At 47.6% G+C, this 27,468-nt stretch overlaps 3 protein-coding genes across 18 annotated transcripts in view; 1 reads left to right on the top strand and 2 right to left on the bottom strand.

Annotated features, from left to right (window-relative positions):
* Positions 1-20,360, bottom strand: part of nphp3 (nephronophthisis 3) — a 29,630-nt gene extending 9,270 nt beyond the window's left edge. For 2 of the 5 annotated variants that reach the window (XM_061805479.1, XM_061805482.1), the window contains exons 1-13: positions 7,862-8,231; positions 7,697-7,796; positions 7,147-7,272; positions 6,910-7,071; positions 6,580-6,744; positions 6,357-6,498; positions 6,142-6,263; positions 5,906-6,012; positions 4,468-4,579; positions 4,144-4,221; positions 3,904-4,042; positions 3,060-3,167; positions 2,163-2,261 (exon numbers count right to left, since the gene is read on the bottom strand). In XM_061805479.1, coding sequence (XP_061661463.1) covers positions 2,163-2,261; positions 3,060-3,167; positions 3,904-4,042; positions 4,144-4,221; positions 4,468-4,579; positions 5,906-6,012; positions 6,142-6,263; positions 6,357-6,498; positions 6,580-6,744; positions 6,910-7,071; positions 7,147-7,272; positions 7,697-7,796; positions 7,862-7,983 — 1,582 coding nt within the window. In that variant the 5' untranslated portion in view covers positions 7,984-8,231. Of the gene's footprint in view, positions 1-2,162; positions 2,262-3,059; positions 3,168-3,903; positions 4,043-4,143; positions 4,222-4,467; positions 4,580-5,905; positions 6,013-6,141; positions 6,264-6,356; positions 6,499-6,579; positions 6,745-6,909; positions 7,072-7,146; positions 7,273-7,696; positions 7,797-7,861; positions 8,232-8,278; positions 8,405-9,354; positions 9,475-12,323; positions 12,489-12,578; positions 12,695-12,768; positions 12,895-12,973; positions 13,215-13,294; positions 13,423-13,609; positions 13,686-13,758; positions 14,001-14,271; positions 14,462-14,583; positions 14,707-14,811; positions 14,907-15,101; positions 15,267-15,414; positions 15,545-15,630; positions 15,714-15,786; positions 15,890-16,024; positions 16,123-16,192; positions 16,337-16,405; positions 16,521-16,661; positions 16,766-16,834; positions 17,006-17,076; positions 17,152-17,300; positions 17,458-17,525; positions 17,687-17,852; positions 17,987-18,270; positions 18,424-18,716; positions 18,868-18,937; positions 19,064-19,635 lie in introns of those variants that run through there. The other 3 variants (XM_061805483.1, XM_061805481.1, XM_061805480.1) reach the window with 3 other exon arrangements.
* Positions 7,716-11,662, top strand: uba5 (ubiquitin-like modifier activating enzyme 5). 2 transcript variants are annotated; one of them, XM_061805496.1, is made up of 12 exons: positions 7,716-7,917; positions 8,395-8,569; positions 8,678-8,723; positions 8,796-8,885; positions 9,381-9,490; positions 9,659-9,745; positions 9,822-9,906; positions 9,978-10,082; positions 10,196-10,323; positions 10,859-10,994; positions 11,094-11,276; positions 11,358-11,662. In XM_061805496.1, the coding sequence occupies exons 2-12, from the start codon at positions 8,421-8,423 to the stop codon at positions 11,436-11,438; spliced, it is 1,200 nt and encodes a 399-aa protein (XP_061661480.1). In that variant the 5' UTR covers positions 7,716-7,917; positions 8,395-8,420; the 3' UTR covers positions 11,439-11,662. The 2 variants fall into 2 exon arrangements, with proteins under 2 accessions (XP_061661480.1, XP_061661481.1); XM_061805497.1 differs by lacking the exon at positions 7,716-7,917 and having other exon boundaries at positions 8,417-8,569; positions 11,361-11,659.
* Positions 20,361-21,160: 800 nt separating the features above from the next.
* The window catches only part of si:ch211-285f17.1 (sickle tail protein homolog), an 85,925-nt gene continuing 79,617 nt past the window's right edge, over positions 21,161-27,468 (bottom strand). For 9 of the 11 annotated variants that reach the window (XM_061805444.1, XM_061805440.1, XM_061805437.1 and 6 more), the window contains 3 exons: positions 25,776-27,431; positions 25,110-25,241; positions 21,161-23,541 (listed from right to left, as the gene is read on the bottom strand). In XM_061805444.1, the coding sequence (XP_061661428.1) occupies positions 23,065-23,541; positions 25,110-25,241; positions 25,776-27,431 (2,265 nt within the window). In that variant the 3' untranslated portion in view covers positions 21,161-23,064. The remainder of the gene's footprint in view (positions 23,542-25,109; positions 25,242-25,775; positions 27,432-27,468) is intronic. The other 2 variants (XM_061805442.1, XM_061805448.1) reach the window with 2 other exon arrangements.

Below are 27,468 nucleotides of genomic sequence, written 5' to 3'. Positions count from 1 at the left end.
TGAGGTGGCTGGGGCATCTGATCCGGATCCCTCCCGGACGCCTCCCTGGTGAGGTGTTCCGGGCACGTCCCACCAGAAAGAGACTCCGGGGACGAGCCAGGACACCCCGGAGAGACTACGTCTCTCGGCCGGCTTGGGAGGTGGAAGAAGTGGCTGGGGAAAGGGAAGTCTGGGCATCCCTGCCGAAGCCAGAAAATGCCAGAAAAGTGGTAGATAATGGAAGGATGGATGGATGTTTTATGGGGGTTCACTTCAGGTCATTGCTTAAGCTAAATTTATGGAATGATTTAATTCACGGTGAACAACTGCATTAAGAGCATGTGTATGTGGAACAATTTGTGTATTTTACAAGAGCCTTCCTCTTTCCCTCTTCTTCAATTCCACTTAATTCAGAAGAACATAAAAAGCAAGCTGGAGTACCGTCACGCACGACGCGACGCCAGCGTTTATCATTCTTTCCATCCTCGGCACCTGTTAGTCATCCTCTTTCCACCGCACTGGGGAAACTCAAAAAGGGTACACCGCAACCATTTGGAAGGGATCAAGCTGTCCTGCGCGTTGTTTACATGGCGACAATGGAAAGAAAGAAAGAAAGAAAGAAAGCTGCCGCGTCATAACGAGGGAGGTCATTCCAGAAATTCGATCCAAAGAAGGAGAAAGGACACATTGGGGGAAGCACCCTTGAGACAACACTCGCTCATTGTCAACATCGTTTGCTTTTGTTTTGGGTGAGACTGCAGCCAGACGGAGATCTTATGACTCCCCCATTAGAGAAGGAGCGGGAGAGCTTTTGCCCATCATTTATTATAATATCCTCCGAGGCCATATGCAATATAATGGGACATTTGCACAAATGTTTATTATTACACGTGATGAGCGGGAACAAATCAAACGCACCCAACGTTACAGGATATAAATATTCAGGAGAGAGATTTCCTGGAAAGTGGACCAAAGAAAGCGCCCCCCCCCCCCCCCCAATCAAACGTGTTCATTCCCTAGAAACAAGGCGGGGATGTGTCAAGACAAGCAAACAAACAAACAAGAGGGAAATCTTGGAACACATCTGGGGCGTCGGTCAGCGGACGGCAATTTGGACGAGCGGAAGCACCATCGCCAAGACTAATACGAGCGATGGGTGGGAGCTCTTGTGGCCTCAAAAGTGACCTCGTCGGTTGGAAGCCAACCAGAACTGAGTCGGGGGAAACTCTGCGGAGGTCGGAATTGCAATGCATTTTGAGATCATTTGGCCCATTCGAGGAAAATTGGAAACTGGAAGGATCAGTTCCTGATTCAGTCATGTCACCCAAGCCGCTTATCCTCACAAGGGTTGCGGGAAAGCTGGAGCCTATCCCAGCTAGCTTCGGGCAAAAGGCGGACTACGCCCTGAACCGGTCGCCAGTCAGTCACGGGGCAGATATCGACACCATCACTGAGCGGCAATCGACCCCAACCACCGCACTAAAGCTACTCCTATCAGTCATAATGGCAAATCCTTGAAATGTACAGGTGATATAACCATCCATCTATCCATTTTCTTTTCTGCTTATCCTCACAAGGGTCATGGGAGTGCTGGAGCCTATTGTATTGAGTTTTTAAAGGTTTCCTGCAACTTAGATGACACATTTTTCCCCCAGAAAGTTGAGTGCAATTTTAAATTATTTAATGTCAGAGGTTTTGGCTGGACTAACTATAATTTTCCTGGCTTCTAATCAAAAAAAAAAAAAAAAAAAAAAGATCGCCCAAAGTGGACATTCTACCCTCAACAAAGGCAAAAACAACACGCACGCACGCACGCACCAGAACAGATGCCCCAGAAATGTCAAAAAAAAAAAAAAAAAAAAAAAAGTCTGTGACTACCGCAAAATGTAAAATTATTCAAAGCTGCTAAAAAGAGAACACTCTTAGGCCCAACAGCACTGGAAAAACCCTAGTCGGAACCATAAATATATCTAAATATCTATATTTAGCTAAATCCACTTCCAGAGTACAGTATTGTTTATTCGGGTAAGGCCGGGCAGGAAAAAGCGCGGCGCAAAAGTGAGCGAGGATGTCAATAGTCAGGAAGTAAACATAGCCAGGATTCGCGTCACCGTATGCTGTCCCGTCCCCCCCCCCCCCCATCACTGACACACGGGGGACAATAACAAAAGCTGTGGACTCACCACTGATCCACCACTTCTTCCCGTTGATGACAAACTGGTCGCCCACTCGCCGAACGCTGCACGCCATGTTGGTGGCGTCGCTGGACGCCACGTCGGGTTCTGAAGGAACACAACTCGATTTGAGTCTCGCAGTCAACATGTGGTTGGGAACAAATAACGGTAAAAGTGTGGTCTACTTCACATGACCAAATTATTAATAGCTTATGTAAATCAAATAATTTCAAAGTTGCGTTGGTCAAATTCAAGACTTCTTTCACTAAACATGACCACTAGTAATCGGAGATACGGGCTTAAACAAACATTTCAGTCTCGTTTTTCACACTTTAAACAACCGATTTGTCTCCTTTTCAAGCATAACGAAGGACGTCATTTACGAAAATCCATTTTCAGGATGCTCAGAAACCGTGAGTGCAAAATCATGAAATACCCATCATACTCTGCAATAATATCTGCAGTTTAAAAACAACCAATATATTTTTCCCTCCATTGTGGTGACTGTGTCGTGGCAAACCGGATTCATAATTTTCCAACGTTAATGACAATTGAGTTAAAGTCGTGTACACATCGTGTTCCTCCCATCTCGAAAATCCCAAAAATATCGAGCACGATTGCACACAGTTAACGACGTGTGCTTGGAAGGCCTTGAGGGTGGTTAACGCCCACTGCCATTACCTCTGGCCCGCGGCTGTTGCCGTGGAGAATAGCAAACAAATGGATGGAAAAAGTGAGAGAAATTAGTCACTGATTCTGCGAGAACGCTACGCAGACAACCGCCCAAAACATTTTACAAAAATCCTCCGGGAGAAAAAATGTTTTTGTTTTTCTTCTGGAGGCCTTTGTGACCGATAACCTTGTGAGTGAACGCGGCAAAGTGGCATCGTGTGAAGGCGCCGTCACCTGTCATGCAGAAGCACGAGCGAATCTCTCCTCTGAGCAGAGGCTCCAGCCACGCCCGCTTTTGTTCCGTGCTGCCAAACATGTGCAGCACCTCCATGTTCCCCGTGTCTGCGGACAGGAGAAGAAAGCATGAAAATATCCATCAATTTCTTTGAAAGATGTATTCTTCATATGGAACGGCATTGTGAGGGAGCTGTAGAGCTTTGGCCTCACAGTTCTGAGGACCGGGGTTCGAATCCCGGCCCCGCCTGTGTGGAGTTAGCATTTTCTCCTCATGCCTGTCTGGGTTTTCTCCGGGTACTTCGGATTCCTCCCACATCCCCAACAAAAATTCATTAATTGAACACTAAAAATTGCCCCTAGGTGTGATTGTGAGTGCAGCTGTTTGTCTCGATGTGCCCTGCGATTGGCTGGCAATCAGTACAGGGCGTACCCCGCCTTCTGCCCGTTGACAGCTGGGGATAGGCTCCAGTAATCCCTGCGACCCTTGTGCGGATAAGCAGCTAACAAAAATGTATGGATAGATGTTCTTCGCATTAAGCTGTAGCCAAGAAGTAGCTCACAGTTTCAAAAAGGTTTGGTGACCTTTGCTCTAGTTTGACTGCAGGTGCGAACAGGAGTTTTGAATGGTTGTTTGTCTATCTGTGCTGCAGCATCCCCGACGAGAGGATTACAAAAGAGATGGATGGTTTGTTTGCTTTGGAGGACCCCTGGCTAAAGTCACCCTCGAATGACCGACTTCCTGTGTCTTTTGAATTTAAAAGGGCCGCCGCATAGCACGCTTGCGTCCTATGTGTCGTGAATGAACGTGTCGACGGGTAGTGGCGCTGCGCAGGATGTTTACCCGGTGCCTGGCAGTTAAAGACTTCCGGAGCAAAAAGGCAGCGTCCGGTCTCCTCGGCAATGTAGGCGTAGTCCAGCTGCTTGAGGCCGCTGGCCGCCGGCAGGAAGAGGTTCCACAGCCCCGCCTCTCTGGCTTTCACCTGACCGCAGAAATCACACCCGCTCAGTTTCATCGTACAGGTCTGCAGGTTTGTTCTGACACATTTGAGAACCCGATGCTTTGGAGCGTGATGAAACTCACCTTCAGATCTTCTACGATTCGGGGGGTGTTCCACCTCAGGGGGGATTGAGCGTGTTCAGTGTAGTATTCTGCTACTTCCTGCAGAAAAAAAAAAAAAAAAACATGCCGGAAAAGGGTATTACTTCCCTTTCATCAAGCACAACAGAGAGACAGTGATAGTGCCAGGCCAAAAGGTGATGACTGTGCGTGTTTTATTATGTGCGAAATCAATAGAGGGCTTGTTCTCTCACGCAGAGAATCTGTGCTAATCATCTTGCCCCCCTCTAAAAAGGTTTAACGGCTGAAAGGGAGGCGGACAAAGAGTCCCTTTTTCTCTCCGCTGACCTTCTGCGCGGGAAGCACGTGCTGTCCCATGAAGTCCTTCACCTGCCGGAGCGCCTCCCGGCCCCGGGCCGTCTGCAGAAAGAGGCCGGCTTCCCGCGGTGCCGTCAGGGGCCTGTAGAGAGGAAACGCGTGCAGAGGGAGAGAGAAAAGTCTGCCGTCACAAGCGGAAGCAGCTGGATGCAGAATTCCAAACATGTGATTGCAGAGTTTATTGGCAAAAGCTCTAAACAGCAGGTGGACAAAATCTGATCTCTTTCATCCAGAACCGGACAGTAAAATAAGTGACTAAAACTAAACTGCCATTTTCATGTAGTTTTCACTTTCGTGTACAGAAAAAGCAATTAAACAGTGTTCAAAACAAATTTAGTTTTTGGAATTTGTTTCATTTCTCCAGATACTAAAGTTCTGAAACAGTTTCCTCCCCTCCAGTAGTCACTTGCATCGACTTCCACAGAATGAAAACATTTCTTTTTCTTCACAGGTAAAAATACCGTAATTCCCGGCCTACAGAGGGCACCATGTTACAAGCCTCAACGAGCACATTTGTAGAGGAAATACCATTTGGTACATACGTACGCCGCAGCTGTGTAAAAGCTGCAAGTGCCCACATTGAAAAACTATACTTACAAAGAAAGGGGGTACACTGAAAGAGTTTAACGCAACCACTAACGCTAGCACCACGCTAAAGCTAGTGCTAACGCTCACACCGCGCTAACGCCGCGCCAGAGCTAACGCTAACAGGGCTTGTTAAAGTAAAACTTACTGGTAAATATCACTGAGACACGCCGGTAACACAGCAGAAACATGGTAGCACAACCTTAATGGGGCCAATAAAACTCACTTCCTCAGCGTATATATTCCCCCGGTCTCATGCTCACCTTTTCCGCTAGAGTGCTCCCTTGCGGCCGTGAGAAAAAAATGTGCAAATTAGCCGCATCGCCGCATAAACCGCAGGGTTGAAAGCGTGTGGAAAAAAGTCACGGCTTGTAGGCCGGAAATTACGGGAAGTGGACCAGGAAAAACACCCTTTTGTCAAAATGTCAGACTAAGCTACAAGAAACTTAATAAATCAATACTGAAGATCTTTAATAAATGACCAGCACAAAGCAATCTGTTAAAAGCCATGGCTCAGATGGCTGATATCTAGCAATTTTTTGTCATGTAGTGCTAAACAAGGCAAAATATTTGCATTTTGAAAGCACATACCTCAAGTTAAACACTTCCAACATGTCGATAAAACACAGCTTAGGGAAAGCATAAACTTGCGTGCAGTGAAACTTGAATCTGAGAGATGGTGCTGCTGTTTTGAATAGCAACAGAGTTGTGACGGGCACAACAGTTAACCCTTTGTTGCCATTGTGTGCACGACAGTGTTCATGAGGGGAGATATGTGGAGTTAAAACCCGTTTTTTAGTCAATTTGAGGCATGGCAACAAACCTGTGCACGAACTCCAGGGCCAGAACAGCCAGGGGCTCGACACACTGGCCCACCTCAGCGGCATTGGGGGCACTGGCGTTGCCCAGTAAGTGGCGCGCATAGATCCCCTTGATGGAGAGATGAAAAATAAGTAGATGACTTGGTGAATCATAAATCAGAACCCCCTGAAAAGTCTCAAGGACAACAATGATAATGCCCACCCAGTATATCTCCACATCACCCAGAACCAACAATACCTGAGCGATTCCTGCCATCTTGAAGTATGAGAGCGCCAGATAAAAATTTAAGGGCGGCAAAGCAGACGGGAGCCCCCGGCAGCGTCTGTAAACGGAGATCAAATCATCCACCGTGGGAATGCCTGCTCAGCGGAACACGCACACAAACCCACAAAAATGTTTGCAATGCAGTCTGAATATTTGATTTTCATACTGAGCTTTGTATTTGTTCAGACCTTCTATTCCTCTCAAGCTGCCCATAGAGCTCAGCACGTCGAGGCCTGGGGGCCAATAATGAGGCATGAGGAAGTAGGCCAGGTCCGCTAAAGGCTCCCCGGTGGTTGACAGCTCCCAGTCCAACACTGCCAGCACACGAGCCTGCGGGCCCACGACGTGCGTGTCACCCTCGACTTTCACGAGTGAGAACGTTTCAGTCGCGGCAAAAAGGCGCCCCCGTACCTCGGTCGGATGGAACACCAAGTTGTCCACTCGGAAATCTCCGTGGACCAGCGTCACTTCCCGGTCGTCGGAGGGCAGATTGCCCGTCAACCACGCGGCGAGCTCGTTCATGGCGGGGATGTCTCTGTGAGATGATGCCGCGTATTGCTTGGCCCACGTGGACACCTTCACAAAATGACATACAAAGAGGAAATATGGTTTTAAATTGACTCTTCGATACAAAAATGTTGGGTGTCTGGAGTGCAAAACGTGTTTGTGAGGGAACCATTCCACACTTCTCCCAAGACATTAGACTGGGGATCATTTATGGTATACAATAAACGTGGTCACCTGTCTCCTACAGTAGCCTCCTCCTTTCCCGTAGCCGTTCAGCCTCAGCGGCGTCAGGTCCAGCGAATGCAGCCTGGCCAGGACTTCCACGGCTGCCACGTACAGAGCCGTTCTCTCCGCCGGGACCATCCCGGGGAGACGAAGGTCCCGGAAAATGCGGCCCTGTTCATTTATCACGGGAATGATTTGATAGATCACCAGACGTTTCTCAAATTTTGCGCACCTTTGTGTACGCACCGCAACGTGCTCCATCAAGTAGAACTCCGTTCCGATGACATCAACGTCGGTGCAGTGGCGGACGGGCTGAGGCACAGGGAATCCAGCGGAATGCAACGCCTTCTGGACTCGATATTCGCGGTCCACCTGGGAACAAAAACAAGGATTGGACTGGGACTATCAATGGCATAAAAAAAAAATCCCAACTTCAACTACTGGAGATAAATTACTTGTGTGCTGCTTACATACAAGGCCAATGAGGCCGATTCTGATTCTGACATGGGCTACAAATATCAGATTCCTCATGAAACAGAAATACATAATCTGGAAATTCAAAGTAATAGATTCTGAGTCAAGAGCGGAGAGGCAGAGAATCCACATTGCACGAAGTCCAATGTGAAGCTTGCCCAGACAGTGATGATTTCATGTCATCTGCTAACGTTGGTCCTGCTCACGCTGGCAAAAACTCAATTCAAAGATAAATGGCTCCCCCTGCTGGAAGGGGAAACAGTACTACAAACATCATTTACGACATACTAATACTTTGTAGTCCTTTTGTTGTTTGCTGTACCTTATGGGCACCGGGGAGCAACGCACCGGGTGGCTTCTTCCTGAGGACGTACGTTTTGGAAGGTGTCTGGATGAGGAAAGTGGGATTGGACTGCCCAGCACTGTACAGACGATGAGCCTGTTAGCTTAACAAAGTTATCGACTTTTGACCCAGACATAAACTTACCTGTACTGTCTGACAGCGAGCCTGTCATCGTTTGACACCAACGACTGGGCGGAAAGGTACTTTTTAAGGCTATCCTCGTCGAATATATGCTGCGGGCGCACCGGAGTCGTCAACTCGTCCATAGCGTCCTCTTGAAATGATAAGAAAGTGGATTAATTATTTTCCAGCTGTTACTAGCCAGCTAACCCGCTGGCTAATAGGCGTGTGGTCGGATCATTTACGGCGGCGCACACGTGACTCATACTAAATTTCACGCGTATTTGTATTAATATTTTATTATTTTTATGCAAGTGGTTTAAGATGAATATGGTTTTAACAGAAAACATATAATGACGTGTTAAATGTTGTGGCAAACTACGCGAAACATTTTCGCGTATTTCACATTTCCACACGGATTGTATATGCTGTAACACGTACCCAGACAGCTGATTGGACTTGTGAAGACGTGTACATTTCCGTGTCGATTGTTTGTAGTCTATGCACAACGTTGGAGCTTCTGTCATCTCAACTATTATTATTCAATTATTTTTTAGTTGGTTGTTTATTCGTGCGAGCCCCCATGGCGACGGTCGAGGAACTGAAACTCCGCGTTAGGGAGTTGGAGAACGAATTGATCAAGTGCAAGCAGAAGCAGTGCGCCGGCGAGCAGACGCAGCGACCCAAAATTGACAAGATGAGCGCAGAAGTTGTTGATTCCAACCCTTATAGGTGATTTTTCGTCATTATAATCATTTATATTTTTCATGTGAGTACCACGCCCTTTGGGAGACTGGTGACTCGTTCAATGGTTTTTTTTTTTTTTCTCTGTCTTCCCAGTCGTCTGATGGCTCTAAAGAGAATGGGCATCGTGGATAATTACGAGGCAGGTAGTCTTAACTATTACATATTTTCATTGATATTTTATTCCTATTATGATCTCCAATGTGCGCGACAGAGCATCCGGACGTTCGCGGTCGCCGTGGTGGGCGTCGGGGGAGTGGGCAGCGTGACGGCCGAAATGCTCACGAGGTGTGGCATCGGTAAGGTAAATAATACACCAAGCTATTTTTCCATCATGTTTTGGTCAAAATATTAGGGACATCAACAGTTTTGTTGGCACATGTTTTTAATTCGACAGGAATATTAAACTAAATATGAAACGACATGTAGTGATTAGGAAACGTTTTTCAAACAAACTTTTTTTTTAATTAGGAGGGAAATGGATATTGGTCAATAAATTCGTTTTTATTTTTTAAATTAAAAAAATATACAGGATATTTAAAAAAATGGTGAGTCCTGTCATTGGTTTGAATTATTTTTCTTAAACTACACAAATTTACTAATTATTCTGTATAATCCGAAAGATAATTTTAGTAGTATATTTGTATATTCTAAAATAATTCAACTTTGAGGGATGAAAGTATGTTGATGACGCTCTTTACAAATGAAATACATTTCAATACAGAATTTTAGACTGGTAGTTTGGTTTTTGATGGAAGACGCCGCAGGCGTACCTCACGTCGCGTCCCCGTCTTTCCAGCTGTTGCTGTTCGACTACGACAAGGTGGAGCTGGCCAACATGAACCGACTCTTCTTCCAGCCTCACCAGGCCGGCCTCAGCAAGGTGGAGGCTGCGGAACACACGCTCAGGTAACACTTATCGCAATATGAAACCTAACGGATAGCAATAATGGGTCACTTCGAGGGCTAAAGCTATCAATCGAATAAGTCGAAATCAGTTTTATTTAAATAATCAGTCATGAAAAACCTTTAATGTCTTGCTCTTACTGACCTGTCCTTGAACGCACCCTGGCCCAGAAACATCAACCCAGACGTGTCCTTCGAGACGCACAACTACAACATCACCACGCTGGACAACTTCAACCACTTCATGGAGCGACTCAGGTGACTTTTTCGCCCTCGCTTTCGCCCCCTCCGCGCTCGGTAGAAGCCGTCTCACTTGTCCTCCCCGTCCTCTCAGTCTCGGCGGCCTGGGGGACGGCAAGCCGGTGGATTTGGTCCTGAGCTGCGTGGACAACTTTGAGGCCCGCATGGCCATCAATACAGTTAAGAGTGACGAGCGGAAGATTTTGTTTTGAGCTCACGTGTGATCGGAGGCACGGTCCTCTCCCTGTAGGCTTGCAACGAGCTGGGACAGACCTGGATGGAGTCCGGAGTCAGCGAGAACGCCGTGTCGGGACACATACAACTCATCAACCCAGGAGAGACCGCGTGCTTTGCTGTAATTACCCTGCACACGCATTATGAATTGGATATTGTTGCCAAAGAAGTACGATTTAAGGTGAAGAGAACATTGTTTATACTAATCCAGTATCGAACCTGTTCTTTCTGCAGTGTGCCCCTCCCCTGGTGGTGGCGGCCAACATCGACGAGAAAACCCTCAAGAGGGAGGGGGTGTGCGCCGCCAGCTTGCCCACAACGATGGGCGTCGTCGCTGGCATCCTGGTCCAAAATGTCCTCAAGTAAATGCCACACACACATTCAATTTCTTAATTCGTTTTTTCACGCAAACTCAATTTGCTCGGCGGAGTGAGCTCCCTCGCGAGCCCCGGACCTTGGTCGGTGAGGAGTGAGCTCACTGCTCCGCCGCTCTGTATGGAACTTTTCCTCCGTCTTCCCAATCAACCGATACTGCTATTTCTTCATCAGATTAGGATGAAAATCAGAGAAATCAGTGCTTGGCATAAATGGGGCCCCATGTAATTGAGCCTTTGTTGCGGCATGTAACACGTCACATCTGCTCACGTAGGTCATGTGACTCGCGAAAATGGCAGCGCGCCTGCAAATTCATAATTATCTATAAAAATCTTCTCAAAACACGATTAAATGAGAGAGGATTTCACATCACATTGTCAAAATAGGGTACAGACAGTATTACATGACCTGTTGGACATATTGTTAATGCAAACCACCGCAATTCCCCTTTAAGGATATCATTTTTTTACATAAAATGAGGTTTTATGACATTGGCTAAACATTATTTTGTCGGCGTTGCAGGTATTTGTTGAAATTCGGACAGGTCAGTTATTACCTGGGCTACAACGCCATGCAGGACTTCTTCCCCAGCATGGCCATGAAGCCCAACCCGCAGTGCAACGATCGCCACTGCAGGAGACAGCAGGAATTGTACAAGGTCAAGATTCCCTTTTTTTTTTTTTTTTTTTTTTTGGTGCCACTTGGGGAACCCCCCCAAAAAAATTGTGTCATGTGGGCTAACACCGTGTCCGAGCAGAAACGGGAAGAGGAGCGGCCCAGGGCGGAGGTGGTTCAGGAAGAGGCGGAGGTGGTGCACGAAGACAACGAATGGGGGATCGAGCTGGTGTCGGAGGAAGCCAACGAGGAGACGCAGGCCACGGCCGCCGCGGTTCCCGACCTCCCCCAAGGCATCACCGTGGCGTACACTCTCCCCGCAGCGGTCAGGTCACACCTACCGATTACTGATGCGGGTTTTAACACTCCCGATTTATCATTTTTTTGTCTTTTTTTCATCGGGAAGCAGAACAAAGGCGACGGGGAGGTGGTGGAAGAAACCGAGCAGAGCCTGGAGGACCTGATGGCCCAGATGAGAAAGTTGTAGGCAGCACGGCGGGCAAACGAAAAGCAAATCCTGCAATTATAATGGCAAACGTTCAATGGCATTCCATAACTGACCATCAATAAAGACAAAAAAAAAGGAGGAGAAAGCATGAGGAAAAAAAAAAAAAGCTCACAATGCTTCAATAATGTTGTCTCAATGATGTATTTATTAGCTTGAATACATGTGGAATATTGAATGTCACCCCCCCACAACACATTGTACTACAGTGTATAAATAAAATGTTACACAATATAATTGCACTACATGTGTATCATTTTCCCCCCCCCCATTCTATAGGGTCATTTATTACTGTTTGACCATCCGGAATGAATTTCAAACTGATTTTTCACTTTTTAGCAACTAAAACTTATTTTTCCTCAGGAGACCGTAACTACAATTTGACATATTGATAAAGAAAATGTACTACTTTAGTCATTTTTGAAACATTTTTTGGAGGGTGGTGGGTTGAAGGGCTCGACTATATAGGTGTACATGACAAATATTTTTTGGGGACATTACTAATTCTGCGGTTTTAACCTTCCCTGGAATGCCAAGCTTGTAAATTTATGAATCATTATACTGTAAACAAAAAACATCAAACTAACAAAACAACGTTAAAAAAATGTTACAAATGTTTTCAGACATTATCTTTTCATTAAATTTTAATAACACAGCTCTGGGTGCTTAAAAACTTCCGTCCATGAATAAAATACTTATTTGGTAACATCACGTCTCTCACAAAATATTTTGGCACATAGTATTTTTTTTTTTTTTTTTTACGTATATAACACTGTTCCAAGTTTCCATATATGTAAACAAATCCCATTTATAATTCCTATTTACATGAGGCTCCGATAGAATTTCCCCGGTTTCAGTGAGGGTCACCTGGGGCTTTGAGGGAGGGGGGCAGGCCCCCTCAGGCTGAACGTGTCGGCACTGGACGAGTGGCGCGACGGCGCGTTGCCGCACGCCAGCGACGGCTCCGCCTCTTTGATCTCCATGGCGCGCTTGTAAAACTCGGCCGCCGTCTCGAAATGGCCCTCCTCGTAGCTGCGGAACGAGAGGACGTCACGCAAAGAACCAAAATGGCCGCCATCCAACTGGATTGGGTGTGATCAAACGTTCCACAAGGTTCCGTACCTGAGCACCGCCAGATTCTTGAGCGTCTCCCCGACACGAGGATGCGAGCGCCCCAGGCTGTCTTCGTAGACTTTGAGCGCTCGTTCGTAGAGGGGCAAGGCCTCGCCGTGCTTTTTCTGACAAACGTGCATGTGTTAAAAAAATAATAATAATCATAATAATGAAAGCAATAACTGGCGTGAGGCATCACCAGCTGGCAGTAGATAACCGCCAGGTTGACCAATGCTGTCGCCACGCTGGGATGTTTGGGCCCGAAACTCTTTTCCCGGATGTCCAGTGAGAGCTCGTAGAGCGGCACCGCCTTCTCCAGCTTCCCCTGCATATATAGAATACATATTTTTAAAATGAGCTTCATCAATGAGTCAACAATTAATTAATGGATTCCTACTGCTCACTCTGCGCTTGTAGAGCATGGCCAGGTGTTTGAGGGTATAGGCCAGCGACGGGTGGTCCGGGGAGAGGGCCCTCTGGCGGATGTCCAGCGCCCGCTCGTACATGTCCTCCGCCACCTCGTAGTCCCGCCTCTCTGTGTGTAGCGCCGCCAGGTTGTTGAGGGACTGAGCGCAGTCGGGGTGCTCCGGGCCCAGGACGCGCTGGCGCATCTCCAGCGAGCGCGTCAAGAACATCTTGGCCGCGCTGGCGAGAACACGCAGAACGGCCGTGACGCGGCGGAAGCTTCTAGAAAGGGCCGCGGGAATCGCTCGGCTGAGACTTACTCCAGATTGTTCTGGAGGTAATAGAGCACGCCCAGTTCGTTGAGGGTCCGGGCGCAGTCAGCAGAGTCGGTCCCAAGGGTGAGTTCTTCAAGCTGGAGGGCTCGGCGACGCAACAGCGTGAAGCCGTACTGAAGTGAGGAGAACATGGACGGAACCCCTCAAAACATACACTACCTTCATTTTAGCCGCCTTGACCGCTGCATTTTTTTTGGCCCCCAGTAGGAATTAAGTCATTTCTATTTAGTCTTTCTTTTCTCCAATTACATAAAAAGTCTATACATCACATTTCTATATTGTACATATTTCTATATTTACCATATGACCTTTCTGCCGTGCCGTCTTCTGCCTTATTTTAATGGACCTCTTCCTGAGTTTCTCTGCTTGTTCATACCTGATAAAGATAAAAACAAAAGTCATGCCATGACGCATGCAGTTCTACAGTAACCCACAGCAGGTCCACCGACTTGTTCTGCTTCTGGTAGAGCACGGCGAGGGACTCCAGCTCCCGGGCCACGCTGCCGTGCTCGGCCCCGTACGCGTTCTCGCTGATCTCCAGCGCCTGCTTGTATAGCTGCTCGGCGTTACTGTACTTCTTCCACTGGACGTAGACGGCGGCCAGCTGGTGCAGGGAGCGCGCCACGCTGGGGTGGTCGGGGTCCAGGGCGGTCTCCCGGATCTCCAGCGACCGCTGGAGAGGACCCACGGCCTAGCAGTCAAAAATGAAGTATGGGTTGGCTTATACACAATTCACAAAAACACTAATGCGAGCGTTCAACTCTTAAACTCTTTCTGCTAGCACTGTGCTAACGCCAGCGCCACACTAATGCTAGCGCCATGGTGACGCTAGCGCCACGGTAACGCTAGTGCTGCATCACCACAGAAACCGCAGGGTTGAAAGCATGTGAAAAAAAGTCACGGCTTGTAGACCAGAAATTACGGTAATCATGACTAAACTAAATTTTAAACATGGCCTCCACCTGGCTGGGCAGGCCCAGGTCTTTAAGGAAACGTCCCAAAGTTTCATACAAGTTGGCCAGCTTGGTCATGCTGTCCTCGCTCTCGCAGTCTTTCTCGTAGTGCTTCAGAGAGTCGAAGTACTCGGTGGCCATAGAGCTTTTGTCCTTGCCCACATACTGCCAGTAGGCCAGCAGCTCGGAAAAATGACCCCTGAAGATCGAAAGCGGAAAACAAAGGCATTCATTTGCCTCGTGTGGATGATATTTGAGGCACAGCGACTGAGGAAATATGGGGTCGCTTCTCAGGTGTGTGGTTTCAGTGGACCCACAAACCTCTTGTACAGGTTCTGGGAGACAAACAGGTTCAAGAGGCTCAGTTGCAGTTTGGTCCGGTCCTCCTGCTGCTGGAGCAACCAGGGCAGCTCGTCGGCGACACGCCACGTCACGTGATCGTAACTACCACAAACAAACATGCGCCCAGTGAAATAAGTCAAACTAATAAAAAAAATTAAAAAAAGAGAACGGAGAGTCGTGAGGTCAAAAATGACCTTCTGGCTGCACCTGAGTTGCTGGCTGAAGTACTGGATCAGTTTTACTCGGTATGCAGCGCAGCTGTGCCCTCCCTTCAGAAACTCCAACTTCACAGCTTCCCACGCCTGGCAACACATACAAATACAGGACACGTTTTTTCTTCTTCAGAACCACTCTTGTCCTCACTAAGAGAAATGCAACCTCTACTACTTTGAGGTCAGGGGACTGAATTATGGCTGTGATTAAGTATTCAATTTCTTTTTCAGTCTCTTAATCTTGACCATCTGTAGCTAATGGCGTGTCCAATGAGGCTCAGGTACCTGCAGGTGCTGGAATCGGATGAGACCGCAGCGGAGGGTGACCACGCAGAGTCGGCTCAGACGGTAGAGCAATGAAGCCAGCACCCGAAATTCCAACTCCGGGAAAAGATCTAGAACCTCCGACTCACTCACTCCATTGTGGCTGGAATACACCAGGCAGAGAATCTACACGCAGGACAAAAACAGCGGGAAAAGTTAAGATCGTTAAGAGAAGCTGGCCAGGTTGTACCCACCTAACCAGCGACAACCGGACCTGCTGTGGAAAATGGGTGGGTGTATACTTGCTGGAACCGAAACAATTCAAGTCGAGCACCTCTCTCATGATGTGTCGCTCTCTATCTGAGCTGAGGGAATCCAGCGTCATTTTGAGCGCCAGACGGTAGAGTGACAAGGTGTCCTGACATTGCAGGCACTGGTCGAGGCTCTTCTCCAACGACAATCCACTGCACGTGCAAAAAAATGTTTTGCTTCCTTTTTGATTACTATCCCCTGTTTTCCACAAATCCTAAGCAAAAGACAAAAAGAGAACCTGGTGCTCATCCTGGCGAGTAGCGTCACGTACAGAGCGTTGCAGGTCGACGCGGAGCGGCAGTGCCTTTCCAGCTTCTTCTCCTGGGAAACGCAGAGTCCCGTCACACCCGCGGCACTGAGATGGCCTCCCTTTTGCGCAGTGAGTTTGTCCGACCTGATCCTTGGCGAGTTGGAGGTCCGTGCTCAGGCACTCGGCGTTCACCACACTCCTGACCTCCCTGGGACTCAGCGGGTCCAGGTGAAGAGTGGGCCACAACCTGGAGAGAGCGTCATTCACATGCTTCAAAGGCTGTTCGACACAGACACCCTCGACATGGAATTAAGGGGGCAATGTCAACACGGTGTTCGAAGGATTCGCTTTAAACAGATGACGTGCGACGTGCAGGACCGACCTCCACGCTTGAGGACACGTCTCCACGTCGACAGACACGACCACTCTGACGTTGACGGGCAGCGGGTCGATCAGCCACTTCATATGGCGTTCTGCTTGCTACGGAGGAAATTCAAAATGCCGACGATATCATTTATAAATCATATTGGGATGTCAAAGATGACGTTACCTGTATTTGGTCGATGGAGTCGATGATGATGATGATGTTGCCCTGGTGGCGGGCCGAGAGCCTCTCCAGCCAGCGCGGAAACTCCTCCAGGATCTTGCTGGGCTCCATGGACAAGCCCGAAATGGACCAGAAATGTTGCAGCAGCTACGACACGCGTCAGTCGGACAACAAAATAAGGTGTGAGCGTTGAATATGAAAAATAAAACATCTTACTTTAACCGTGAGGCGCTTGATGATGAGGACGGGCTCAGAGCTGGAGGAAAAAGGTCGCCCGACGAAATGGTAGAGGAACAAGGTGTTGGGCGACTGCTTCTGCTGCAGCTCGATCCTACAGAGGAAAACTCAAATGGTCACGCTGCGTTCCCACAGGACAGAACCAGCGCTACACTTTCCTCCACCAAACAGTACCGCAGCGAAGGTCTCAAGCATCGAAATGGTGGTATTGAGGACAAAGTAGAAGTCTCCTTACCATTTGGCGAGGAGAAGGGACTTCCCCGAGCCCGGACCGCCCGACACCAGCAGAGGCGGCGTCGGAGGAGGGGCGGCGATCATGTCGTTGAGCCGGTCCACGTACTGAAAAGACCACCAGATAGAGGTTCGGACTGAGGAGGTGAAGAAGACCTTAGAAGGAAGAAAGCTCACCTTCTGGAAGCCCAATTGTGAACTTGTGCTGCTGCACGCCTGCTGGTACGACTCCATCTGCTCTTGCTCATCGTGAAGGTCCCACAGGACATCACCGGAGTCCTCCTCGCGACGCTCGTCAATCCCGGAATCCTTTAGGTCGGCGTCTGCTCCTTCGAAACCGAGTAACTCCTAAATGGGGTGAGGGTGACCTTCAGACTAGATCTGAATATTCTATGAATGCCAAGATGCGAAAACTGAACCTGTTTGATGACTTTCTCCAGCTGACCAGAAATGAGGCTGGCCCCGTCTTCCGCAGAACCGCTATGATCCAAAACCTGGGCACACGTTAGATACAAGTTGGCGCAGGTACTGAACAGAATTTCAACACCAGGAAAGAGCAAACCACCGGACTCCGAAGGTGGGCTTGAAGAACTCCTTCAAGTGTCCCCACTCAACCAACCAACTCTGTACTTTTCTACTGTACCTTTATTTTAGCAGCCTTGTCTGCTGCGTTCACCCTTTCCAGAAGCTTCCTGGTGGGCCCGGACAAAATCCCATCTCCTTCAGTCCTGAGGTAGAGCACCAACGGATGTCCGTCTGGATTCTTCACAAAGGCCTCCTCGCAATCCTCCGCCACAGAGCTGGGACGTCACACCGAAGTCACATCAGGCGGGAATTCCGACACGAGCTCCGGGAGAATCCGCGTTACCTGTTGACGGTGGATTTGAGAAGCAGCACGCACACGGAGCTCCTCTCGATCTCCTGTTTGCGTGCCGCCGCGAACGAGGCGCCGTTGTCTTCGTGGAAGCAGACGTTCAGGTAGAAGTGGCCCAGACCTTCGCACAGCCTCCTTAGCACCAGGGAGTGTTTCTGCATTCAAGGCATGAAGACACACACAGCGTGACTGGAGTCATCAGGGTATGATACGCATTTTAGAGATCATGTCAGAAACGTTGCGACTTTTGCCTGCAGGAAAACAATAATATCGGGGTCATTTCAAAAAACGGGGTTAGCGACGGAGTACGTGGCCGCACACCTTGGTAAAGATCTCCATCTCGGCTTTTGTCTCCGGTGTGCAGATGAAGTAGCAGCGCACGGTGTTGCTCCACAAGGCCTGAGGTACGTGGGGGGACACCTGCAGCAGACTGGCCACCGCAGCATCCCAGTCGTCTGTCGCGTTAGCATGTTAGCATTTGATCAAGACCTAAAATTCTACTCAATCTACCTTTGCACTCCAACTGTTTTTTTTTAATTAATTTCCATTAGAACTAATACCCAACGACAGAGCAAGTTAAAAAATGTTTTATCAATCAGCCTTAGCGCTCTGTCTACTGAGATTAGCACACCAACTGTTAGCATGTCAGTATTCTACCAACTATCTGTCCGACATCAGGACACTAGTACTTTTACATCTGTCCATTTTTCATATTCTCACCTTCACACGGCTTACTCACCTCTGCTCACATTTGCGAAGGGGCCCTCCACGTCGATGAGGCTATGGGCGAACTCCGGTCCCCGGAAGGTCTGCTGCAGCTGCATCATGCTGCCCATAGAGGGCTCACTTCCCAGCACACCCCCAGTCCAGTACTCGCACTGGGTGCCCGCGGCTGGAGACGTCATCAGATGGATTGCGTGGGGAAAATAACCAGACGGGCAAGTAAGGGGCAAAGACTGAATATGACAGCGCAATCTTAAAATCTGACGTTTGGGGGGAAAATACCGTAATTTCCGGTCTATAAGCCGCGGCTTTTTTCATACGCTTTCAACCCTTCGGTTTATGCGGTGATGCGGCTAATTTGTGCATTTTTTTCTAACGGCCGCAAGGGGGTACCCGAGCGGAAAAGGTAAGAGTGAGACGGGTGGAAAACATGTGCCGGTCCGGCATGTGTGTGGACTTTACCAGTCACAGTTGTTTGGTTGTCATCCGAATCGGAATCATTTGGAGAGTAAACCTGGATGCCCTGAGCTTGCAGTTGCTGCATCTTGGACTCCAAGTCCCTCTTGGCACGAAGGAGATCCTGGATTTCCTTCTCCTTCGTCTCCCGAAAGATCTGGCGGTGAACGAAGCCAAGGAGATAAGCGTGACGGGGAATATTTTCAAAGAAATGAAGAAAGCCGCACCTTGAATTGTCTTTTGACTTTGTCCCTGTCGTGCTCAAAGGTGGAAGCCCGCTCCATGGCTTGGTACTTGGCCTCCAGGGCGCTCTCCTTCTCTCTCAGGATCTTCTGGTAGGTCTTCTGCAAAGCCTGGGCGTCATATGGAGGAGACTTTAAACTCAAGGAGGGAACATTTTTTATTTCTTACTTTAATAAATACATGGTAAATTTCAGTTAACAGCATCTGATAAATATGATACGCCCATTTCAAATGGGACAAGGTTTAGACATCTTGCTTTTAGTTCCCCTTTAATTACATGTTATGACAATGATTTTAATAGAGAAAATGTATTTGTATAGCGCATATCATACAAAAGGTAACTCTTTACATGATTAAAAGAAGTACAATATCAATGTGTCCTACTTACCTTAAAACAGATAACATTTTTTTGTTGCATATTAGGAAAAGGTTGAAACGGATTAATGGCATTTCCATTCACTTCAATTTGGAAAGATAATTTTTCTGGATCTCCAGTATATTTTAGACAATGGACACGATGGACCTTTCCTAAAGTGGATGAATTACTGCTGCTTTTATTGGTCTTTTTCCCCACATAAGTATCTGTACTTCTACGTTACTGCTGAGTCTAAGTACTTTTGGCCAGCGGTACAATTATTTTTTTTTTAACATATTGATGACGCTGTGGCAATATCTTTCATACCTGCAGCTCAGCCCTAAGCCTCTTGTTCTCCTCGTCCAGCTTGGCCTCCTTCTTCTGCATGGACGTGATCTCGTTGTTCTTGCTCACGCGGAAGATCTCGTACTCTTTCCGCAGCCGCTCGTACTCGGCGGCGTACTCGAGATCCACGGAGCCCGTCGACTTGAAGCTGGCCCCGATCACCCGAGGTCCCCGGCGGAAGGAGCTGCGCAGGAGCCGGGCTTTGGGCTTCACCTCCACGGGGATCTCGCACGCCTCCCCGCCCTCGCCCCCGTAGCCATCCTCGATCACCTCCCCGGGGCTGACCAGGGAGGAGGCTGTGCCCATGGTGGCTGGGGAGGCCTGTTAGCTTTTTGGGGGGAGTTTAGCGAGAGCTGTCGCCGTGAAAATGTCATTAAAATAAGCCTCGTGGCAAAATAGACGGCACAGAAAACCACCGCTATGCTACATGCTAACTCCGCTATGCTACATGCTAACTAGCACCGAGTAAATCATGAGCTATGCTCGCGAAATGGCGGTAATGTCACGACAAAAAACGCATTTAAAGGATAATAAAGTATTAGTTTAGACGAAACTTCAACGTCCCAAACGTTGTCACGCTCAAAAAGTAGGAATAAATACAACTTTTGCCACTGACAGAAGGAAACTGGCTAGCTTCGCAGCTGCTTCCTTGGCTGCCTTGGTAACAAGCTGTGCCAACGGCGAGTCGCGAGGGACAAAGCAAAGGCAAAGACCGTCCTGGATAAAAAAAAAAACGGAAAAAAAAACATTTAAAAGGATTAAAAGGCCAGATGTGTTTATTTTGTAAATATTTATTTGACCTATAACCGTAGAATTTAATGGGGGAAAAACAGGGACGAAAAAATAAACTGAAGTACTATGGTTGCACAAGTGTGCACACCTTCTCGAGGTGGATGTGGTTGGGTTCGAAACTCGTTTTAAATGAGAGTCAGCACACAATTGTCACTCCTTAATGTGCCTTTGAGGAATTCAAATAAAGATGTTCTGGTAGGCTTTTCCTGTCTTTTTTGGCTGTTTTCTAGCAATGTCATTTTATAATTGTTCATAAATCCTCAAAATAAAAGCATGCCATGTTATATCCCAGTTATGAAGATGAGCACGCTTGTGCAACCACATTTCAAATTATTACTTCTCATCTTAAAGATTAACATCCTTGTGAAGGAAATGTACAGGATGTAGGTCACATTGATGATGGAAAAATACAATTTTGCAATATCTGATATGTGCTCATCAGATCAGAGCTTTTAAGATAGAGTAATTGTCTTAGTGTTGGTTTTATCAGTATGCACTTCAAAAAAAAATAGTTGCAAATGATTTTGTGCAATCCTTATCCGAGTTACAGTGGTTTTAGTTAGTAGGCAACTGGTGTACTTAACTAATCTCATCAGTTAAAGAGTCATACAAGGGTACTGAAAATAATGTGCTAGTTTAGATTTGGTATCTATGGAAGGGCCTCTGGAAGCTTCCTTTTGCAATTTGCATATTACAATCACACACATACACTCACTTGTTTTAAGCCTTTTAATCAGGAAAAATAAAAACTAAATATGGAAGCTGGCATTCTAGCAGGAGTGGGGAACCCTTTTTCCTGGAGTAAAATGATGAAGAAGAAAAAAAGATGTGATGATCAAACAACCTTTAGACGAGCTTTTGTGTTTGAAATGTGTTTGAGGCTTTTTATTAATAAAAGGTTTCCCACTCCTGCTTTACAAGCGCGGTTCGTTGTCTGCTGCTACTCCACATGGCGATATGACTTAAAGCTTTACAAAAAAACAACAACAAAAAATGAGATTAAAGAAAATATTTACATGGTCCACCTGTGCAAACATTATTCTTTTATTTTTTACACCACTCTCCTATAGTATCTGATGGATAGGCATGCATACAAATCATAAAACTTTGGTGTGTTAACAAAACTACTTTTCTTAGTCGAGAGGCATTTACTGTATGTACAAGTTTCTAGAACAGTTTACAAGACAAATACACAAAAATGCGTGTTCCCCCTAATTCCCCCCCCCCCAAACTTGGACAACTTTGGCAAATAACCACACTTACTGTATGTTATCATTTATCATGTTACTGTTTTTTTTTTGGTTTGTTTTTTAATTCTCCCCACTGCCCCCAAACGTTGGCAGTTGAGACTTTAATGGGAAAATACTCGGTCTGTATACAAGGCATTTACAAGGGTGAAGAAACATTGACAGATTAAATATACGACGCTCATTCGAAGCTCTGGTAGGAAAAATAGAAGCCTGTACAAAGCCTGTGGAATATAGCACGTGTGACTCTCGTGTAGTTGCCCCTTTCCCACTGCTCATACATTTTTTTTACACTATTCTTTATAAATGAGGATAAAACCAAGGCAGAATTGGACATAGTTGACCCGGCATGATGTGATTCCCCCCCCCCCCCCTAACGCCAACTAGGTGAATCCAAGGTGCTGAACCGAGAGTATTTTGGCCTCCACTGTATTCCGTTCCAGCCAAGCTACCAAATGCTATTAATTTTGTAATTTTTTTTTCTTTTAAATGAGGGTAATAACACGATAATATTGCTGGATGCTAACGGCAGGCCACCCCTTAGTGCTGTGCACCCTGCGTTAGCATTAAATTGGCAGATGGCAAAACTGTGTGGCTGTTAAAAAAACAAAACAAAACAAAAATGTGGGATTAAATAGCTTGAATCTTATTTTGGGAGAATTAATCAATACCAGTCTTGAATATTTTGACAATTTGTGAGCAAATTAAAGAATGGGGGGGGAGACCTGCCAAATAACAGGTCGTATCTTGAAGATCGTCTTTCGCCGCTTTATCGATTCCCCTTACGTCGCAAACGAGTGATGACAACATCAGGGCAGACGGACTCAAAAGTCCACGCCAAAAAGACGCAAACATGTTCCTACTCGCGACATTCGCAGATGTTTAATTTAATCAAAGGTGAACGCACTTTATATTATCAACCCGTATGATAATGATGGCACATAATTTGCATTATTTCATTTCCTTACCTGATTAGAATTGATGAGAGTTGCGAAGGATCAAAAAAAAAAACAGAATTGGAATTACTAAATTCTCATTAATTGCCATATCTGAAACAACTGGGTCCCTGTAACATTTTTCGCTGGGTCCTGCATGAAATTTCTGCTTGCGTTGTGACTTTGATGCAGCAGTTTTGTGATATTTTACTAATTTTACTTCATTGCGTAAAAGGCCAAATCCTTGTAAGAGGGTCTTCGGTCCCAGCTCTGATGCGGCCATTTTTCGGGGGTCGCTGCGTAAAACAGGCTCGCCGGACTTGAAAACACCGCCAGAGACCTCGTTGGAAAACAGCAAATGAATGCATGACGAGTGAAAATGCGGTGATGAGCCAGCGTCAGCGTCCCCGAAAAATGAGGGAGGGGCTAAAGCAAAGCTAGTCCTTAGCGGCCGAGGCTGTCGGGATGCAGGATTTGCCGCCGCCGCCGTTGTGGGCCCTGTAGCTGGTGAAGCTGGGGGTGTGTATGGTGCGGATGCTCTTCCCGCCCGGGCCCAAAGGCGACAGAGGGGAGGGGGAGGTGGAGGAGGATGAAGAGGAGGAGGAGAAGGAGGAGGAGGAGTGCACTCGACCGTTGGGGGTCTGCGAGGAGAAGGAGAGAGCTTTAGCCGCGTGCTGCGAGGGGGGCTTGAGGGAGCCGTTGGACAGGGAGGGGATGTGCGAGGAGGGCAGGGAAGCCGAGCGAGCGCTGTGGGGGGGCAGGTGGGAGGACTTGGAGGAGGGGGGGTTAGTGGGATTAGCGGGGTCCGAGCTGCATTTAGTAGCGCTAGGATAAAAAGCGGGGATTTTAGAGACGGGTACAGTGGGGGAAGTGGTTTTATGATCCCCTCCCACTCTTTTAGTACTTCCGTTAGCCTGTGAACAGAAATGTCAAAACACAAACTGATTGTCAAATTAAAAAAACAAACAAACAAACAAACAAAAAACACATACAAACATCTATACAAACGCAACTACAACAGTGAAGACTAATGGTGCAGAGAGACGACACGATGAACACGAGTCTACTGGGATTACAGGAAGGAAGAGACAGCAGGGGTGGGAGTCAGTCGGCGACTTCTTTCCGTGATGCTTGAGAACAAGGCAACTGGACGACTGGAAGGAATCCTTTTAATTTGAGGAGGTGATATGTATGGTACATGGCCTCGGATGCATTTGGGTCCGGTACGTGCCACCACCCCAAAAGGGTTGCAAATTGAAAAAAATTCAAACCTCCCTATGGAATTTGCTATGATTCAAATTATGCTATAGAATTTAAACAATGCAAATGAGGCTAGTGAGTTCCAATCATCGGGGGTGCTGTGAGAAATTATTCAAATTCACTTAAAGACACGTTGGCAAATTAAAAAAAAAAAAAAAAGTTTAAGAAACCACCATGCCCGAGGAAAAATAACCAATCAGAGACAAAAGGAGTGACTGGCGAGCTGTCAATCATTTGCTGTTTGTAAGATAACTTTCAAATATTGTAATGACATTAAATTGCTTTGGCATCAAGGATTGGGGTATATTTATGGTTGGCCAGTTGCCTTTGATTCCACTCCAGAAAATGTCACTGGATCTACACGCGGATACGTTGTCCCACCCGTACTGAACAGAGCGAGGTGTTACCAGGAAACAGGATGCAGCATAGGTTAGACCGGAGGGGACATCTCTTCAGCTTCCTCTGTTAGTCGGAGTGTTAGGCCCCTCCGAAGAGGCTGCAGGAGACGTTTTAGAAGATACGCGGAAGGTTTTGGAGAACATGACAGAGTTGAGTGTGTGTCAGAGAGGTGAGAACAGGCAGGCGGGGGTGGAAAAGTGGGGGCCGCCACTTATCTGTCAGGACTGGTGGGGAGAAGATCAAGACTTGGTGAGTTGAGTTTGAATTTTTTTTTTTTTTTTTTTACACAGGAGGAGGAAACGGGTCTCAGTGAGGTTAAGAAGAGATCAAAGCAGTCGTTCGGGATTGGCTCAGAGGTGCACGGTGAGAAGGGTGCGTGAGGTGTGAAATACAAGCATCCTGGAGGAGGGGGGGGGGGGGGGGGGGCGAAAGGGGAGTTGATGGAGGGGGTTTCGGCAACACTGTTTAGGAACTCAGCTGTGGTGGGACCTGGAGGTGCGATGACAACTTTGCAGATGGGTTCCGCTTTTCTTTGTCTGCCATCCGTTCCAGGTTTTTTTTTGTTCTTTTTGTTTTTTTTTTAACATTTAGTCACCAACACAGTGAAAACCATGAGCAGTGTGGACATGCAGAAGCATACAGTACAAGTGATGTTATGGGGTAACAGTCAAGAGTCAATCATGCCTTCCTGTCAAAACCGGAACATCAAATCGGGTCACAATCGAAACAATTCGGTACTTTTGCCGGTATCTTAGTGTACATGCCTCTCCCCGATAACCATAGTCCTCTCGTCTGTGCGGGTAAGGCCCTACAGTAAGACTACCTGTCGGAACTGCCTTTGAGCGTCCTGCAGTTTTTGCTGTTTTCCTGCTTTGTCAGTCGCGGCCGGCGACTGCCTGGACTTCGCCGACAAAGGGACGGGCATCCGACTAGTGGGGGAAGCGACACTGGCGTTCTGCAGGGGGACCCAAACGAAACAAACAAACAAAAAAAAAACAACAAATAAAAACAAAAGAAGGGGAAAGAACAACACAAGACATAGGAAGAGTGAGAAAATCAAGGCACCGACAGTGGAAATAAATCCTCGATCGTTAAAAACACCAGTGAAAAAGATCATGCACCCATGTAGAACCTCGTACTCATTAAACATCAGCACAGGACATGCAACCAGGACAACGTTGAGATTAATTATCGTGGAAGTGTCTTTGATTATTGGTTGCTGAGAAACCTTTCAGCAATAAAAGGGGAAGGGTGTTAGGTGGGAGGCAGGAACCCAACAAAATGTCACCTCAAATCATGTCGACATGATTTTGTTTTTCTGTTTCCTTTAAAGAAAGAGAAAGCCCAGGCGGACTTTTCCGACATTTCCAAGTACCTGCGGATTGGATTAATGGTTTGGTCATTTCAGTGGGTAAGGTTGTGGTGTGAGGGGGAGGTCGGAAAGAGAAAGACCCGAAGCCTTGTGGAGCGACGAGAGCTAGAGAGAGACCTGTTGGATGGTGCTGGGGGCACCGGGGGCAGTGATGGTGGTGGTGGTGCCCGAGGTTGTGCTGGTGGGGACGACTACAGGCCGCGGGAGGAGCAGAGGTTTGGTCTTCTTCTGGAAGGAAGCTTTGCTGGCTAACTTAAGGGCCGACCCCTTGGAGGTCGGGAGCGAGACGGACCTCCTCAGCCCAAGCCCTTCCGGCACTTTCCCGTTCTCTCCCTTTTTTACCTCGGGGATACCCGTCTCCTCGGGGGAGACGGGTCCTATCTCGTTGATGGTGGTCTCCAGCTGCTTGATGGTCTGTTCTAGGCTGTCCAGGGTCTTGTACGTGTTCTTACGGATCTCGTTGGTCCTGCAAACGGAGTCAGAGTTCTGCGTCTTTTGCGGAGTCGGGCTCGGTGCCTTAAGGGTATCTGCTGAGGATTTTGAGCGTGAGATCTCAAATCTCTTGGCTTCTTTATGCTGCTTTACAGTTCCGTCTGACTCCTCCTCATCCTCATACACAACCACCTGTAGCGTCTTCTTTCCAGACTTGGTCCCTGTGCGAATGGCTTGGGTAAGAGCCGCGAGCTGCTTCTTGGGGAATTTGAACTTAAACTTTTTCTTGCTATCCTGCTTGGCATCTCCGTTCGACACTCCGACATCCGTCGACTCCGAGATTATTGATGAAGACGAGGATGACAGGCTGGTGTGGTCTCCGGCGGCTTTAGACAAAGTGACCTTTTCAACTTCAACGACCTCGGAGTCTCCGGGTTTCCCCGGTAACTTGCCGCTCCTGTCCGTGTCTGACTCCTCGCTTTCCTCGTCGATGCGCTCCGCCGCTAGCATCCGGTCCAGCTCCTCCTCACACTCGAAGATGGTGGAAAGACGCTTGTAGGCAGCGCGGATGTCTATAGGTTCATCGAAAATAATGATGACGGGCTTCTTGTTGAAGCCATTATCCAGAGGCATGTCGGGATCTCCTGTATTGTTCCCACCGCCGACGGTCACGGTCTGGACGCTTCCTTTTTTGGCATTGACCAGTTCCTTGTACTCCCCACAAGAAAGGGCTTGAACCCTCGTATTAGTGATCATAAAGGCAATGTTGTCCGGTGGTGGAGGCGGCTCTTCTCCTGGTAAATCAGGACTAAGGCTAGCTTCTTCATTACCTTCCTCAAAGTTTGAGTTTAGGAAGTTGTGCTCCTCACTTGATGACCTCCTCGGTGGCGGCGGCGGTGCAGCAGAACTTTTAGACGCCTCTCTGGATACCGCCACTGCCTCGGGTTTTGCATTCTTAGTGGAAGAAACCGAATCCAGAACGAGCTGATTCTTCTTCTCTGATTTAGTTCTGTTCAAGTTCTTCCCCTTCTCCATTTCTGCATTGGTTTTCAAGGACTCGGAGCGTTTCAACGGCTTCTTAGGAAGTTTGAACGCAGTCAGTCCCGCAGGTTTGGGCGAAATAGGCGGCGGTGACTTGAGTGCTGGTGACTTTGGCGGTGGGGATCGAGGCGGTGGTGACTTGGGTGCTTGCTGCTCCTGCTGGCCTGGAGAATTGTCATTAACAGTGACATTTGACACCTGTGATGGAGACTGGGCGGGCTCCTGGTGCTCGTGGGTTTCTTCTGTTCCGGCATGGTGCGAGTGCTCTTTAGGAATCTTTCCGGTCACGTAGTATATGACCTGCAAAGTTTGCATTTGCTGTCAAAAAAAAAAAACT

Source organism: Syngnathoides biaculeatus, chromosome 19, assembly GCF_019802595.1.
Source record: "Syngnathoides biaculeatus isolate LvHL_M chromosome 19, ASM1980259v1, whole genome shotgun sequence".
Taxonomy (NCBI): Eukaryota; Metazoa; Chordata; class Actinopteri; order Syngnathiformes; family Syngnathidae; genus Syngnathoides; species Syngnathoides biaculeatus.
This window is presented reverse-complemented; position numbering and strand designations above follow the sequence as displayed.

Bases quoted from the DNA above. Each gene is read 5' to 3' on its own strand.
- uba5 (XM_061805496.1), top strand. From the start codon at position 8,421: ATGGCGACGGTCGAGGAACTGAAACTCCGCGTTAGGGAGTTGGAGAAC. The intron at 8,724-8,795 runs GCAGGTAGTCTT...TGTGCGCGACAG, and splicing joins GCATCGTGGATAATTACGAG to AGCATCCGGACGTTCGCGGT. The intron at 11,277-11,357 runs GTCAGGTCACAC...TTCATCGGGAAG, and splicing joins CGTACACTCTCCCCGCAGCG to CAGAACAAAGGCGACGGGGA.